The sequence below is a fragment of the Callorhinus ursinus genome, unplaced genomic scaffold (genome assembly GCF_003265705.2).
Source record: "Callorhinus ursinus isolate GAN/ISIS: 27379988/994484 unplaced genomic scaffold, GSC_fseal_2.0 scaffold10, whole genome shotgun sequence".
In the NCBI taxonomy this organism is placed as follows: Eukaryota; Metazoa; Chordata; class Mammalia; order Carnivora; family Otariidae; genus Callorhinus; species Callorhinus ursinus.
In genome coordinates this window covers 74129367-74144780 of record NW_027397072.1, presented here as the reverse complement: position 1 = coordinate 74144780, position 15414 = coordinate 74129367, and the positions used below count along the sequence as shown (strand labels likewise).

Below are 15414 nucleotides of genomic sequence, written 5' to 3'. Positions count from 1 at the left end.
CCCAGGACCCCGGGATCATGACTTGAGCCAAAAGCAGACGCTTAACCAACTGAGCCACCCAGGTGCCCCCACAGCTGTTTTAAATTCCCGGTCTGAGGGGGGCCTGGGTGGCTCAGTCAGTTGAGCATCTGACTCTTGGTTTCAGCTCAGGTCATGATCTCAGGATTGTTAAGATGGAGCCCCACATCAGGCTCTGCACTCGGTGCAGAGTCTGTCTGTCCTCCTCCCTCCCCCTCTGCCCCTCTGCTCACTCTCTTTCTCTTTCTAAAATAAATAAATAAAATCTTTAAAAATAAATAAAAATAAAAAATAAATTCCCGGTCTGATAATTCCAACATTCCTGCCTTGCTGTGTATTTGCCTTTTAGAATGCCTTTTAACTTTTTCCTGATAGCCGGACATGATGTGCTGAGTAAAAGGAACTGCAGTAAACAGGCCTTTAGTAATGTGGTGGTGAGGGTGTGGGGCAGGGGAAACATTCTCTAGTCCTATGATTAGATCTCAGTCTTTCCATGAACCTGTGCCTCTGAACTATGACCTTTATAAGTGTTACTCAAGGGGCTTTTTCCTCCTCCCTTAGCGGGGACAGGATGTCTGGAGTGGGCCGGAGTTGCGTATTCTTCTTCCACATGGAAGGCTAGAAGGAGCTGGGTTAGGTATTTCCCTTCTCCCATATGGGAAGCTAAACAGGCTAGAGTAGGGTATTTTCCTTCCCGCAGGTGAGGTGGGATCTGATAAACCTACAGTAGTTTAGGCTGTGGCAAAGTAGTTTCTCCTAAAAGCAGGCCTTGTTAAGAACAGAGTATTCTGGTTTATTTCAAAATGGTTCCTTTTCCCCTCCCCCTGGCAGAAGCATAAGGGAATTTTTTCCCCAGTGTTCACTGTGAGGACCTGGTCAAACTCCTAGAAGCAAAACTGACAAAGGTGTGGGAGGCCCCTATGACTGGCTCTGCCCAGAGTTTGGACTCAGCCTCATTCACCCTGAGACTCCAGCACTTTGCCACTTTCAGTTCCGGTTTCCCTGCCCTGGCCCTGGTTCCCACAGAAGTTGCTGCTGGGGAGTTTCTGCCCAGTGAGTTGTGGTTCACAGTAGCTGCCTGACTGTCTTGTTCATTTGGGGGCAGCAGTGTGCCCTGTAACCTTACTTCACTAGTAGACCTGAGAAGAGTTGTTGATTTTTCAGTTTGTTCAGCTTTGCACTTGTTAGGACCGAGCGACTTTGTCTCAGCGCCTTACATGTTAGACTGGAAACCAGAACAGTTGATGTTTTCACTTTTGATGTCCTACACCAACAACTAAATGATGTGGGCAAAAAAAGACTCTCAGGCACGGCTTTTGTTCCTTTGAAATTGGATTTTAGATTTGAAAGGAGCCTTGGAGGTCACCTCGTTCAGTGTCCCCATGTTCAGATGAGCATCTCAGTAGGCTCTACTGTGGGCACTTCTCACTTGATAATATTCCCACATTTTAGCAAAGAAGTAGAGCACACCGTATATATGCAACCCATTTGTACTCAGGATCCAGATGAACTTTCTCCAAATAAACGGGTTAAATTCTCTTATGGTCCGTGTTCTGTTCCCTAGGAGGAAATAATAGTTATGGAAATATTTATCCATAAACAGTGGTTATGTCTGTATGGTGTTTTGATGGATGCTGTTTTAGTTCTGTGTGATGAGATGATGGGTGATTTTTATTTTTCTCTTTTTGTCTTTCTGTATTTTCCAAATTCTACCAAATGAACATGTATTACTTTTACAATCAGGAAAAAAAAAAAAAAAACCACAAGGTAACGTTTTAGGTCACGAACGTTGGAAGTCTCCTCTCCGTGTCTCCTTACAGTCTGCAAGATGAACGTTCACCGGCGCTGTGAGACCAACGTGGCCCCCAACTGTGGGGTGGATGCCAGAGGAATTGCCAAAGTTCTGGCTGACCTAGGTGTCACTCCAGACAAAATCACCAACAGCGGCCAGAGGAGGAAAAAGGTAACTGGCTATTTGGAGGTGTTTCTGGAGCTTTTTGGAGGCCACCATCTCTCATCTCATCTTGAGAGCGCCCCCCCCCCACCCACCCTGGAGTGAGGTTCTAAGGTTCCTGGGTTTAAGACTCAGCTAAAGACATGTGCTAAAAAAGGAAGAAAAAAAAAGTGGTCAGGCAGGTGACATTAAAGTCTCCTTCAGTTCCACAAGTGGGGGAAAAATGAAGCAAGTCTCAAGTGTTCTGTTCCTCAGGGAAACCTAATCTCTGAGATGAGGACTTTGGAATTCCCTCTAGAAAAAGCACACTTCTAGACAAGGAAGTAGGCTTATCTGCATCCAGAACTGGCATGAAAGCAATGTCAGTGTTTGAACTTTGCCCCTGGTGTCACTATAATGAGGATACAGGATGAAGCGCTGGGACCACATTCTTCTCTAGGGAGCAGGCCAAGAAGATTTGTGGTAGTGCCACCCGAGGGGTATTGTTAATACCCCACCACGTGAAACATCTGGGCCTTTCTTTGGAGACCAAAGCCCCCTGGCTCTATCCGTGTGACATTCTGAATGTCAGTAAGAAGAGATCCATTTGCTGAGATGCTATTTTGGTAAGTCAGGGCCCACAGATGTAAATAGAGCTCAAGGCATCCATAGCATTTTGTTTGAAGGTTCTTCCTGGCCTTGGGTTCCAGCCTAGAAAATGTAAACGTCTTCAAAAGAGTAAGTTATGAGAAAATCAGAACCATGTTAACTGGGCAAGAAATCCTGTTGGGGGTAGGGGGCGGACAGTGATCCTCATCACCTAGTATCAGGCATTCTCAAGCACTTACCAGAAAAGCAAGTCTGTCTCAGGGCGCTCTACAATTTTGACTCCTAAATGTTCTCCCTAAATTCTGCCCTGAAATACCTTCTGAAGGGCTCTGTGTTTCCCTTCTCCTTTTAGAAACTGCCCACACCTTTTCCCTGGTGCATCTCAGAAGAGCTCTCTCCCTTGAATGGGGAGGTTTGGATTGTTTCCATCTTCTTAAACCCCTCCCTCTCCAGCTTCCAAATAAGCAAAGCTGTTTTGCAAGGTTGGGAAAAAAGAATTCTCTTCTCCCTGGTTGGTTAGCTATGAGATTTTGTGCTTCTGGGTGGCTCTTGGCTCTGTAAATCCCAGTAGTGGAAACAGGACTTCAGCTATTGACCCAAGACATTGCAATTGCAAGCAGAATGTCAGCATCCAAGAATGCTAGGCCCCCACCAAAGAGGTGGGTGAAGCAAACACTCTGTCGTGACAATGTTGGATACACACATTTATGAGCTCTAGGGAGAGCCCTTTGTGGGAGACGTGGCTTTTCTCCTTGCTAGAAGTAAATTGAGACAGAATCGTTGTTAATTTTCATGAAACATTTAAGAGAAAATGCAAAACACACCTGCCCTCTCCCCCTATTTACACGGGCTGTAATGCCAATAACCAGGCAGCGTCTGTCTTTGATTTTGGGGGAACCTCGTGGTAAGAAGCCAACATGGAGAAATCTGGGAAGAGACAGTTAAAGACTAGAGGATTCTGACGTCTTTATTGCCGGATTGCTTCTAGTGCAAAAGCTGGAAAAAGCCACGTGACCAAGTAGTAGCTCAACTTCGTGTGAGAGGAAGGGAGAGAAGTCCCCTTGGTCAGAAGCTAAAAGGGCTTCTTCGCCAGGGCGTCAGGCTTGCTGGAGCACTGCTTGTCTTCACGTTGCCCCTTGCAGGTGGTCCATTGTCCAGAGAGGACATGTGCACACAGCTGGTAGATCGAGAGTAAAATAGAGCAAAACTCCACATGACCGCTTCGTCCAAACCTTTGACTTTCATGGGAACTTAACACGGGTGTGCCAGCATCTCTGCCAGCAAAGAAAGTTCGTGGCGGGGGGAGGGAGAGGGGAGTGCTCTATTAAAATTTGCCAACCAATATCGATACATCTAAATATATTTATTGAGCTTCTATGAAAGGTATCATTTTGTGCAAGGTGCCAGGAGCAACACAAAGACTGGCTAGAGTCTTACCTTCCGAGAGCCTGTAGTCCACCTGAGTAGAGAGCCCCACACAGTAGCCACGTGCAGAGGCCATGAACTAGGCCATGAACAGCTGAACAAGACGATGGCTAAATGCCCAACAGGTGCTAGAGACAAACACCGAGTTGCTTTGGGTGTGGTAACTTGCGTTGTTTGCATAGGCGAGGGAGGTCTCAGTGGAAGGCGGACAGTTGTGCTTGGGTAGAATGAAAACTGAACAAATTGCAGGCTCTCCCTTTAAGTTTTTGTTTTGATTCCAGTTAGTTAACATATAGTGTAACATTAGATCCCGGCGTACAGTGGAGTGACTCAGCACTTGCATACAGGGCCTGGTGCAGTCTCTTGTCTTCCCTTTAACTGTCAAATGAACCTGAGCCTGCTTTCAGAACGTCCATTCAGAGAGCGCTGCTGGGCACCAGGGACTCCTACAGCCCTCGCTCCATAAGTAGAGCGCCTCCGCGCTCCTGACCTCAGGGCAGCCCCCACCCTCCCTTCTCACGCCTCCCCTCTTTGTCGCCCTCTAGCTCCTTGCCGGCGCCGAGTCCCCGCAGCCCACTTCTGGAAGCTCACCATCGGAGGAAGATCGATCCAAGTCAGCACCCACCTCCCCCTGTGACCAGGGTGAGGCCCTCGGATTTGCTTTGTTACCTCTGAGCAATGTCATCGGAAGGACTGAGGAGGTGGCGGCCTCTCCACCCTTGTTCCGCCCTTGTTAGCTGGAACAGGGGTGGCCCTGGAAGAGCTTCGGACACCCTCTCCCTACTGACTCCTTAGCTGCTCTTTCTCTCTGCAAGGCTGTCTTGAGGGACAGGCACTTAAACAGCTGTGTTTGCCTTAAACCCTGTCCAGGCCAGGGTAAGAGAGAAAGAGCAGGTGATGGTGTAGCTCTTTCTTTACCCTGGCCTCTTTCCAGGGTCCCGAATGTAGGAGGGTGCCCCGGGGCCTCTTCCCAGACCTGTCCTCCCATCCACCACGCCCCTCTCAGCTGAGTGCCACTTCCTTTCATCCTGACTCTGATCATCACCCCCGGAAACCTGAGAGCAGGGCAAGAGTTGGGGGAGAGGGGCCACCTCCTGCCGTGGCCTGTGGATGGACAGGGACAGGAGCATGGAGCTGGAGAACAGACCGAGAGAAGAGAGGAAGCCAGCTCTAGGCCTGACCGCCTCCTAAAGCTCAGGTTTCCTTCTTCCGCCTAAGAATATGCTTAATGTAGTCAAAGTTTCCGAATTCTGAGGGCATCCCAGAATGCTGAGGGGAGACTAAGACATTTAAAACCTTCCCTTCTGGTGACCAGACATCCCTGGAAAGGGATGTATGCTTCTGCAGAGCAAGAATAATCATCGTTGCATGACAAGCGTGCCTTGATTTTCTGTAGCCTCTTTGTGTTCATTATCTTAATCTTAGGCTCACGCCAACTCTGTGGCGCTCCATCCCTGTCCCCATGTCACAGGCTGGGAAGTGGGAGATCAGGGAGTCGAAAAGTTCTGTCCAATGGTCTGGAACTAAGTCGGCAGTAAGGCTGAGACCATACCCCTCCTGGTTTCGGGACGCTGGTCTCAGAGGGTCATCGCTGTGACCCACTTCGGCTTACCCAGGAGTAAATAAAACAGCTGCAGGGTGGTGTGTGCCTATCCTGAGGCCACAGAGTAATTGGTCTGAGTCGCTGTTCTTGCTGCTCTGATTAGCTTTCTGCATCTTTATACTCTGCTTTATTCCGAAAAAGATTTGACACATTCATGAGTAATCCAGTGGTACGCAGGGGCCTCCAAACTGGTAGGTATTACCCTGCAACCTATGTGGATGTTTCCATGTGTCCCTTTTGAGTGCTGAGACCTCCTTTGAGAACTTCAGGGAGACAGCGTTATACAGTACATGCCTCCAGTAAGAGTGAGGTGGAGTGTGGTTTCTAGGCCTGGCTGCCACCTGGTGGGATGTCGTGCCTGTGTTTGTCTCTGGTCAGTACAGCGGTGTGGGCACAGTTGGATGCAAAGACCCTCTTAGCAAGACACGGTATTGCCACAGGACAGAGATGACACACAGTTTCTCTTCCTTCCATTGTGAGAAGACACAGAATGACATTTTCTTCAAGCTTTTGAATCCCTAGACACCCAAGTTCTGTTTTCCAAAATCCGTTTAAGTAGTTTGCCTTGAAAACTGAGACTTCTAGCTGTTTGCTGAGACTAGAAGGTATACTGAGTAAGGAAAAAGTGCTAGGAAATGGCTGAATTGGCAAGGGGAGAGCCTGAGACTCAGGAGCCATCCTCAACCCTCCCCGCTCCACCCCAGCAGATCTAAGAAAGATCCAGATTCCTTGAGCAAGCTCTCATGGGCCTCCGTCCTTCTGAAAAGAAGCTGAAGATTTCTTTATGTCAAGCAGCACCTGGTCATCATGCCTCATTCTGATTCCCAAGGGTTGATAGTCTGTGCCCCCCTTCCATCATCCCAGTTTCTGATGAGCATCTCTTAAAATCAGATTATGCTTGGGGTGCCCAGTTCTGCATCGAGAGGTGTGTGTGTCTTGGTGAATGAATAGCTAACAATAAAGCTTGCTCAAACAGGAAAGGTCAAAGGGCCATCCAGTGTTATCACCGCCGGGTAGTTTAGGTCACATGCTCTGCAGGGACACAAGACTGCCCCGTGGTTGTGAAACTGTATTGAGGAATCCCTGCCTTGTCTGAGGTAAATTTGCAACATGTCACTCCCGGACAGCAATCCTTTAGTTAATGAGAAGCCCGTGGCTCATTTTGTTGAATAACCTTGTGAGAGATGGGTATTAGAATAAATGCAATAAGGCCAAGTAGAGTCCTTCAGAGGTTCAAGGCTTCCGGGTCCTAGCTTCTGATACAGTTACATCACGTGATGACAGTTCTCGATTTAACCACTGTTCTAACTTTCAAAGGGAACTCGAAGGGAGCCTGTTGTCTTTGGGACTCCGCAGGGTTCCAGAGAAGGCCAGGATTCCTGCACTACACCTAGAATAACGGAGCAGGCCACAGGCCAGAGGGGGTTTCAGAGAGAGAGAGAGGGCCGGGTTTCGGCATAATCTGGAAGTGGCAGCCCTGGGGAGCTGTGTCCTCCTCTTCGCAGCCTGAGGCCCTGCTGTGCGTTAGGTGCCGGCGAAAGCTTGGAGAGCAAAGGGAGGAACCCGTGGAGGGATGCCAGGCTGGCTCGGCTGCTATGAAGAATCCGAAGGCCGGCTGAGACCTCACAGTGGGGTTCGGGGGGCGGGGGGGTGGTCTGAGTGCTGAGTCCTGATGGGAAGGGATCCTGAGGTATGCACTAATGTGAGGTCTTGTCACCCTTGGCCCTAGAAATAAAAGAACTTGAAAACAACATCCGGAAGGCCTTGTCTTTTGACACCCGCGGGGAGGAGCACCGCGTAGCAGGCGGCGACGGCCAGCAGGCGAGCCCCGGGGAGAACGGCGAAGTGCGGCAGGGCCAGGCCAAGCGCCTGGGTCTGGATGAGTTCACCTTCATCAAGGTGCTGGGCAAAGGCAGCTTTGGCAAGGTCTGTGGTGTGCGTGGGTACAACCGCTGACTTTCTCTGCCCCGTGGCGTTGCCTCATCTGTCCGATCTGGGTAAGATCAGGCTGTGAACATCTCAGCCTGGTCTGGTTGCGTCTTCCTTCCTTGTTCTGTGGAAACGGCCTGCGGCCAAGCAGGTGGGAGCCCAGGATCTGCTGCTCATTCGCTGTGGGACTTCCAGCTAGTCACTTAACTTCTCTGGGACTCAGTTTTTCTCATTTGTCAAATGGGGACACAGGCATCAAGTTGAGGTCGTGGGTGTAAAAAAAAAAAAATAATAAAATGACACTTGGGAACGTTTAAATTGTTTTATGTGTGTTTGGCATCCCCATTCTCGGCGATAACTAGCTAGCACTGCATTTCTTCCCTCCTTCAGAGATCCATCTGAAGTTCTGGCTGTAATTCATGACAGAGACTTTGAAAATGAACTCTGGAATCTCTGCCCTCCGTGAACTTCGGGCTCTGAGCAAATCTGAGCATGTATTATTTGGAAAGTTAAATGGCATTTAACTGACTTTTCTGGCACTTATTAAGGGCTGTTTATCCTGCACATGTGGCAAGAGAATGAGAATAATCACCTCCTGGCTTGGTTCTTGCCCTTGGTGCCGTTCTCCCTGTCCGGCCCCACACTGAGATAAGCAGAGCCTTGCGGGGTGTATGTGCCCCGTGAAGCTTTCGGCGTGATCAGACTCCATTCTGGTGGCACAGTGACTTGGGGGAAATAATCCCTGTTCATTTTAGAAAGAAGATGGAAGGGCAGAGGGCCCAGGATGCTGGCTAACCCTTCAGCTGAGATCCCTGATCATTTCCTTGTGCTCTGCAAAGATGGGAGTCCCTAGGAGGTGCCTTTCCACACCCTGCTCCTGGGCCTGGCGGCTCCCAAGTCACGTGCCCTCACGTGTCCTGGGCTCTTGAAAGCAGCAGCCTGCAGATCAGCCAGCTTGCTGAGCCACAGAGCCGCTCTGCTGTTCCCTGAAGGGAATGGCTCTGGAAGCCTCCAGGGCGTGGGCCTGCCTCCCAGCCCCTCACCTGTCCCATCTCATCCTGAGATCGCTGTAGCAGGAAGGTAACCCAAGGAGGAGCATACTTAAATGTAGAGGCTGAAGCAATCACATTCTTCAGAGACTGAGTAAATAAGAAGCTCGCCCCAGTGCCCTGGTCCAGGCGTAACTCGGGGATGTGAGCAGGTTTAATTTTGAACAAGAGTCAAGGGAAATGAGCAGGCTCAGAGTTTCCAGGTCTCCTTACCGTGTAGGCAGGATGGGAACTTGGATGACTCTGGAGCATTCAGGTGGTTTTTTAGGAAAAATCACAGCCAGCATTTGAGCTACTTTTAAAGATTTTGCATTACTCGTCAGCGATGAAAGTTCCTCAGCACCCTGAATTCCTTTTTGAAGCTTCTGAGTTACTGAGTTCTTGAGCCCTAGCAGCTCACCCTGGCATACCGGGCTTAGGAGATGGTTGTTTAAAAAGAGAAGGACTTGTCACATTGCGGAGAAATTAGTGCAAAAATATCAAACGATGGGAAAACTTGAAACTCATAGAACTGTGAATCTGCTCTCTGGAGAAGGAATCACATTCCCAGCATTAAGGCTATAGAAGAACCATGAAGGCAAACATGACAGATTTAGCTACGTAAGGACAAGTGATCCTGTTTGCTATAGAACAGAAAATCATAAAACAGGCTTAGACAAACCTCTGCAGAAAGCAAAGTGTTAGTATTGTTGTATACCAAACTCATACAGATTCATAAGAAAATAATATAAGACAGTAGATAGAACTAGACAGAGTTATCTTGAGTATGAAACTGACAGTTCACACAAATACAATTTAAGGAAAAATTTTTTTAAAAGTTCCATTGCAAGTTAAAACAGGCTTGATGTTATATTTCACACCTGTTAGATGAGCAAAAACACTTTTTAAGTGAAAACACCCAATGTGGTGGGTACACTGCCATGAAACTGGAGCATCTCTACATTCCTAGTGGCCGATTATTTTGTACATCCTTTTTGAAACTCAAGAAATGTGCAGAATATCTAACCTTATACTCCTAAGACTTTCTAGCTTAAGGATATGCCCCCCCAAAAGAAACAAAATGACATGTACAAAAATCCTCGATCCAATTTATTTCTCTGATATTTAATAATTAGGTTTCACGTAAGTGTGTAATATGAGGTAAATGGTTAAATAAATTGTAATATGTTTACTTCAGTTGAGTATAAGCAACCCTGATAATGATGGTGACAATGTAGACGATAAATCCTTATTAATGTCAGTTAAAAAATATTTGTGCAATACTATAATTGCAAGTATGACAAATGTATATGTACGTGTGAATAATTATTTCACAGATGTGTGTTGAACTTCTTTTTTCTTCGCTTAGGTCCTATGCTAGAGATGAAACATAAATAAATGAATTCTAGTAGCTACATTAGGATGGGTAGTTTTTCTAAACATTTTTAAATTTTGTATAGTACTTAAAATGAAAGAAAAAAGAAGTTAGTTTTGAAAGCCTTTGGTATTGACTTGTGTTTTTTCTTTGGATTCCATGTGTGTATAGATTGACGGGAGTGGTTTCGGTTCATTGCAGGTCATGTTGGCAGAGCTGAAAGGCAAAGATGAAGTATATGCTGTGAAGGTCTTAAAGAAGGATGTCATCCTCCAGGATGATGATGTGGACTGCACAATGACAGAGAAGAGGATTTTGGCGCTGGCACGGAAACACCCGTACCTAACCCAACTCTATTGCTGCTTTCAGACCAAGGTATGGCCAAGAAGAAAGTGGTGGGCCGCCATCTTGGGCCACCATCTTGGGGTAGTGCTGTATGATGGGATGGCATCTTGGTGTCAGATTAAAAAAAAAAAAAATCAATTATAGACCCTCTACCTTCTTTTCTCATAGGCCTTGTAAAGTGGAATGGATCTTATCCTTGAGAAGATCAGGGTATATTTGAACAGCATCCTCTCTTTTTTAAGGGCATGGAATTTTCCATTCAAGGTTGTGCTTGTGGAGGGATGAGAGGGCAATAGAACTCTTTGCAGAGGTAGCTGGACAAAGCCAAACAGCTAAACCCAGTGTTTGCTCCTTGGAAAAACCAACAGGCGTGGTTAGTCCTTGCTCTGCTCCTAACTTTCTATCACTAGGCAAATCACTTAAGTTCCCTGTTGCTTTCAGGTCAAATGAAAAGGAGCGAAGGCCGCCCTAACCACCTCTGACTTGTATAATGTCATGGGAGGCAAAGGCTATGGGCAAGTGCTTACAATGCCCTGGCGAAATACAAATATAAGGTGGCGTTTTAAATTTACCAGGTAGGAGCCTGGGAACCAGAAGGTGGCAGTAAAGAAACGAAAATAATCTGTAACAGCATTATGGAGTCTCACCTATGAGTATCATAACTGATTTTTTTAACTTAGTAAAGAAGAGAAATGCCAACATTCTTCATGAAGCTCATATCTTATTACCCCTCTTTGGAGAAAAAAGAAAGTTAAAGTCTTTGAGGTTGCCCTATGGGTCTGTAGTCCTTAGCTTCTTGAGAAGGCACAGGCAACTTCACCCGAAACTCCTCCCTGTGCCCATGTGGAGCCCAGACAGTGAAGGGCGCCATCTTGGAGAGACGATCCCTTGCCCCTTGGCATCCTCGCACCTCTACGTCACTGTGATAACATTCTTCCACTTTGAATTCAATAATTACTTGTTTGGTCATTTGGCAAAATTTTATTTTATTATATTTGATTGAATTCTTCCAGTGTGCCAGGTGTGGAGATACAGTGGTAAGCAAGGCCCAGTGTTTGACCTCAGGGACTTTACAGGCTCTTTGGGATACTGTTTCTCAAAGGGTGTTTCTCTGAACTTTCATCACTTGAGAAACTCTAAGCATAAAGGACTCTGTAGCCCATGGTTTGGGAAATTGCCATCTGACCTCCTTTAGACTGTCTCACAACATACACTTGCTTATTGAAGTCCCTGAGGAGAACTGCAATGGGACAAAAAAATCGTCTTGATTTAATATAGTATTTTCTAATTATTCATTCTCAAGCTCGACCCATAACACTGCCTACTCCACACTGAGAAACCGTGATCTACTGGCATTTTTCCTAACCCTCCGATCTTGGAGAATCTCAGGAGAATAAGAAATACCTTCTGAAAATCTGGAAATCCCTTTTCCGAACAAGTACAGGACCCATTGGCAATCCTTGTTTTGGACATGTTTTATGGAATGCCTAATATTTGTGGGTCTATGCATGTATGTGCACATATGCAGAGCCCAACATGAGAAAAGAGAATCAATCGTATGGTCAATGTTCTTCTTTTCTCTACTTTTTGCTCCATTGAGAAAATCAGATTTCAGAGGAGTAGAAGTCTTTCGCCCATAAGATACTCAGTTTTGGCCACGACGGACTTGGCATCTGGTCTCTGGAACTCCCTCCCAGTCCACTGGACCTTGCCCTGATACCACACTGACATGCTCTCTTGCCTGACCCAGAACAGTGTTCCCCTCTGTGGGGGGAACTTCCCCCCTTCCCCTACCCCTAACAGGTAGCCATCTCTTACACTATCTGTGGTGGTTTCTGGGGTAGGGATCCACACAGGTGTTTTTTTCTTTGGACACATTACCAAGAGACCCAATGTCCTTGGGGAGCCACAGTGGAGGGTCAGCTTTCCTACACCTCTTGGTGAATGAGTGAGAGAATGAATATCTTCCATGTCAGCAGTGTTCTCCTCTGTATATTGTAGAACTCAAGGTTAAGCTTCCTCATTGTATGGCAGCTTTTGGAGGACAAAATGGTGTTGAGTAACACCATGGATTTCCTTTATGACAGAACAATAACCAAACTGACATGGAGATTAGGATCTGGGTGGCTGGAGAGTGGGGTTGGGGAGAGAAGTGACTTTAGTAGTTCAGAGATTTACCTCACTCTTTTTCTCAGGCCAGTATCAGATAGCCACAGTTACAGGAGCGATTTTGCCCCACCTCTGCCATACCACCATTGTTTGGGAGAACAGTAGCACACCCCACTTTACACAACAGATGTATGTTCACCTAACTTGTCAAAAGGGAATCCTATTTCAACCTCACCGAAGGACCTTAGCTTACTAATGAAAGCAATCTTAGGAAGAATCATTTTCTAAACCCCCAATATCTAGAAAATGTGACTTTTCCTATGACAACCAGTAGTCATGGTTTTAAAAAGTAGCTATTATTCATTCATCTAACTATGAGGTAGGTGCTGGCTCTGGGCTTATCAACAAAAAGTGGAGGGGTTTGCTCCCTAAGCGATGGGGAGTTTATACTCCTTCTGTAAGCAAATGGCAGCAAAGAGCATGGTGTGGGGTGTTCAAACCAGGAGACTCAGAGGAGAGGTGCTCTTGGAGTTTGGAGTAGGGTGAGAGCTCAAGCCAGGCTTTGAGGAGGGGAGGATTGGGCCACGGTCGGGGTTGGGAACGGGAGCCAGGCTCAGTCCCCATCGCTGCGTCCTGCTTTAGTTTCACTTTTCCTGAAAAGAAAGGACAATTCCTCTGAGTTACCCTGAACCTGGTTTCAGCTAAGACTCTAATACACAGTTAAGGAATGTGAGATCTGATTGCAGTCCTATTAAGATTTCTTTCACTCTTGTTTTATTCTGCCACACAAAGCAGCAATAACGTTAAGTCGGGTTTAATTATTTTTAGGTGAGCCTTTGATTTTCAGTGTATAGGAAGAAAGGGCCCCCAAGGAAACACGCTTTGAGAACTTCCTGATGGTTTGCACATAGCTTCAGGCCACGCGCTACACGGGTGGCCTGACAGGACTTAGATGTGTGTGACGTGCAGGTGCCTGTCCGGTGTGGTGACCACTGGGGATGACTGTGTAAATCCATTGGCACCAGTCATGATGTCAAGTCATGAATTAGGTCTGGTCCCCACAGCCTGCTGTGAAGATACGGTTCAAGGGTGATTGATTTGGCCTTTTCTATGCCTACTGCCTACTTGCCATTGGTTCATGTACTCTGATCGTTCTCCAAGGGATCTGGAAGGAAGAAAAGCAAATGACAATGCCTGAACAACAGCAGGAAGGAGAGGAAGAGTGGAGGGTGTTTGGGAGATGATGAGCAAAATTCCTGCACCTGTGAGATCTGATGATTTGTAGAGAGAAGACGGAAATACAGTCAACCCTAGGCCCACACACAGGTTTGAACTGGTCCCTTACATGCGGGTTATTTTTGAAATAGTACAGGACTGTAAACACATCTCCTTTACTTCACAGTTTTCGTAGTGACATTTTCCTTCCTCTCACTTACTTTATTATAAGAATACAATATATAAAACATGGAACCTACAAAATATGTTAATCGACTATTTATGTTCTCAGTAAGGCTTCTGTTCAACAGTAGACTATTGATAAAGCTTTGGGGGAAGTCAAAAGTTATATGGGGATTTTTGACCATGCGGGAGCTTGGTTCCCCATCTGCCTCATTGTTCAAGGGTATACCGTGCTGTACTGTTAACGCGCTTCCCTGGGCCAGGCACCCTGCTAGGCTCTACAGGTGATGGGCTTAGTCAAAGTCAGGGCTCAGGGGGAGGAGCGACTTCAGGAACTGCCTTTTCAGCCTTCTCCCTCACCCACAGAAATCTAGGGATGGGAGAGCCACTGAGTGATGGGCTTGTTTTTGCTTTTGTTTTTGTTTTTGTAGTTAAAGGAAATAAAATTCTCAGGCATTTTTAGATTCTGTGTACGATCCCCATTGTGAAATCACCGCTTACGACAGGATCCCATAAAATTTGTCTTGAGTCATTTCATCCATGATTTTTTCCCCTTTAAAAATATTAATCTCTACCTCATCACCCCCATCCCCCACCCTTTGGCATTTCCCGCCAGGCCTGGGAAGCTAGCTCCTGGAGGGCTCTGCCTTTCTCAGCTGCCATAAAGGAAACAGAGGGTGAACTCCTAGAGAATCTCCCTTGGCCAGCCTCCCTCGCTGCCCTGGGGGAAATGCAGAATGGAAAAATCCTTAAAAAGCGACTGGAGACATTTTTCAAATGAGTTTTAATAAGCTGTGTGAGTGTGGGGTGAGAACTGTTGAGAAGGAGTGTTGACAATGGTAGGGGAAGAATTACAGTTGCAAGGAACCCTGATGTTTATTTTGATCATTGACTCTGTAGGACAGCAAGCACAAAAGCAGAAAACAAAGTAAAAATTTGGCCAATGGTAGATTTTTTTTTTTTTTGAGAGAGATGATTCTGTCAGATTAAGTCGAAAAAGAGCCAAGAAACCATTGAATGAAGTATGTCTCCTACTAGAGCTTGCAGTCTGAAGCGGCCGGATGTGGAAGGGGCTGGAGGGGTTTTGATTGGATCTGGTGACTCACAAAAGGAAATTGATAACCGTGAGTTGGTCTCTGGGTCAGGCAGCCACCTGGAATCAAGAGTCTATCAAATCAAACTAGTTGGGGGGGGGGGTAAACTCTGTGCTCTTGAGGAGGGATGGTCTGAGGCTGTGGAGGGCTGGTGAGTATTGAGAGAGAGGGAGAGAGAGATAGCGAGAGAGGGAGAGAGAAAGAAAGAGAGAGAGAGAGAGAGAGAGAGAGAGAGAGTGTGTGTGTGTGTGTGTGTGTGTGTGTGTGTGTGGTAGGATGTGTCTATGTGTGGACCAGCCAGGCATGCCCTAGCCAGTTAGAGGAGATAAGAGTTTCCATAATCAAGCAAGGCTTCACGGAGCAGAAGGATCTGACTCAGGTCTTGAAGCATACCAGGATGCCCTTTGCCTGATGAAACAAAAGGTAATAGAGTTAATTAACATTCACATGCCCCCAGGACAGAGAGGTATGCATGTTGGCTCTTAATCTATGATGCTTCTGCCTCTTTTCCTCTAAGGAAACCTTGCATTTGATAGGGACGGGACAGT

At 46.7% G+C, this 15414-nt stretch overlaps 1 protein-coding gene across 7 annotated transcripts in view; it reads left to right on the top strand.

Annotated features, from left to right (window-relative positions):
• The window catches only part of PRKCE (protein kinase C epsilon), a 475917-nt gene that overhangs the window by 319414 nt on the left and 141089 nt on the right, over positions 1-15414 (top strand). For all 7 annotated transcript variants that reach the window (XR_003207488.2, XM_073897764.1, XM_025868896.2 and 4 more), the window contains 4 exons: positions 1839-1981; positions 4531-4627; positions 7318-7514; positions 10122-10295. Coding sequence is in view for 6 of the 7 variants with exons in the window: in XM_073897764.1 (XP_073753865.1) it covers positions 1839-1981; positions 4531-4627; positions 7318-7514; positions 10122-10295 (611 nt within the window). In the remaining variant the exon portion in view is untranslated. The remainder of the gene's footprint in view (positions 1-1838; positions 1982-4530; positions 4628-7317; positions 7515-10121; positions 10296-15414) is intronic.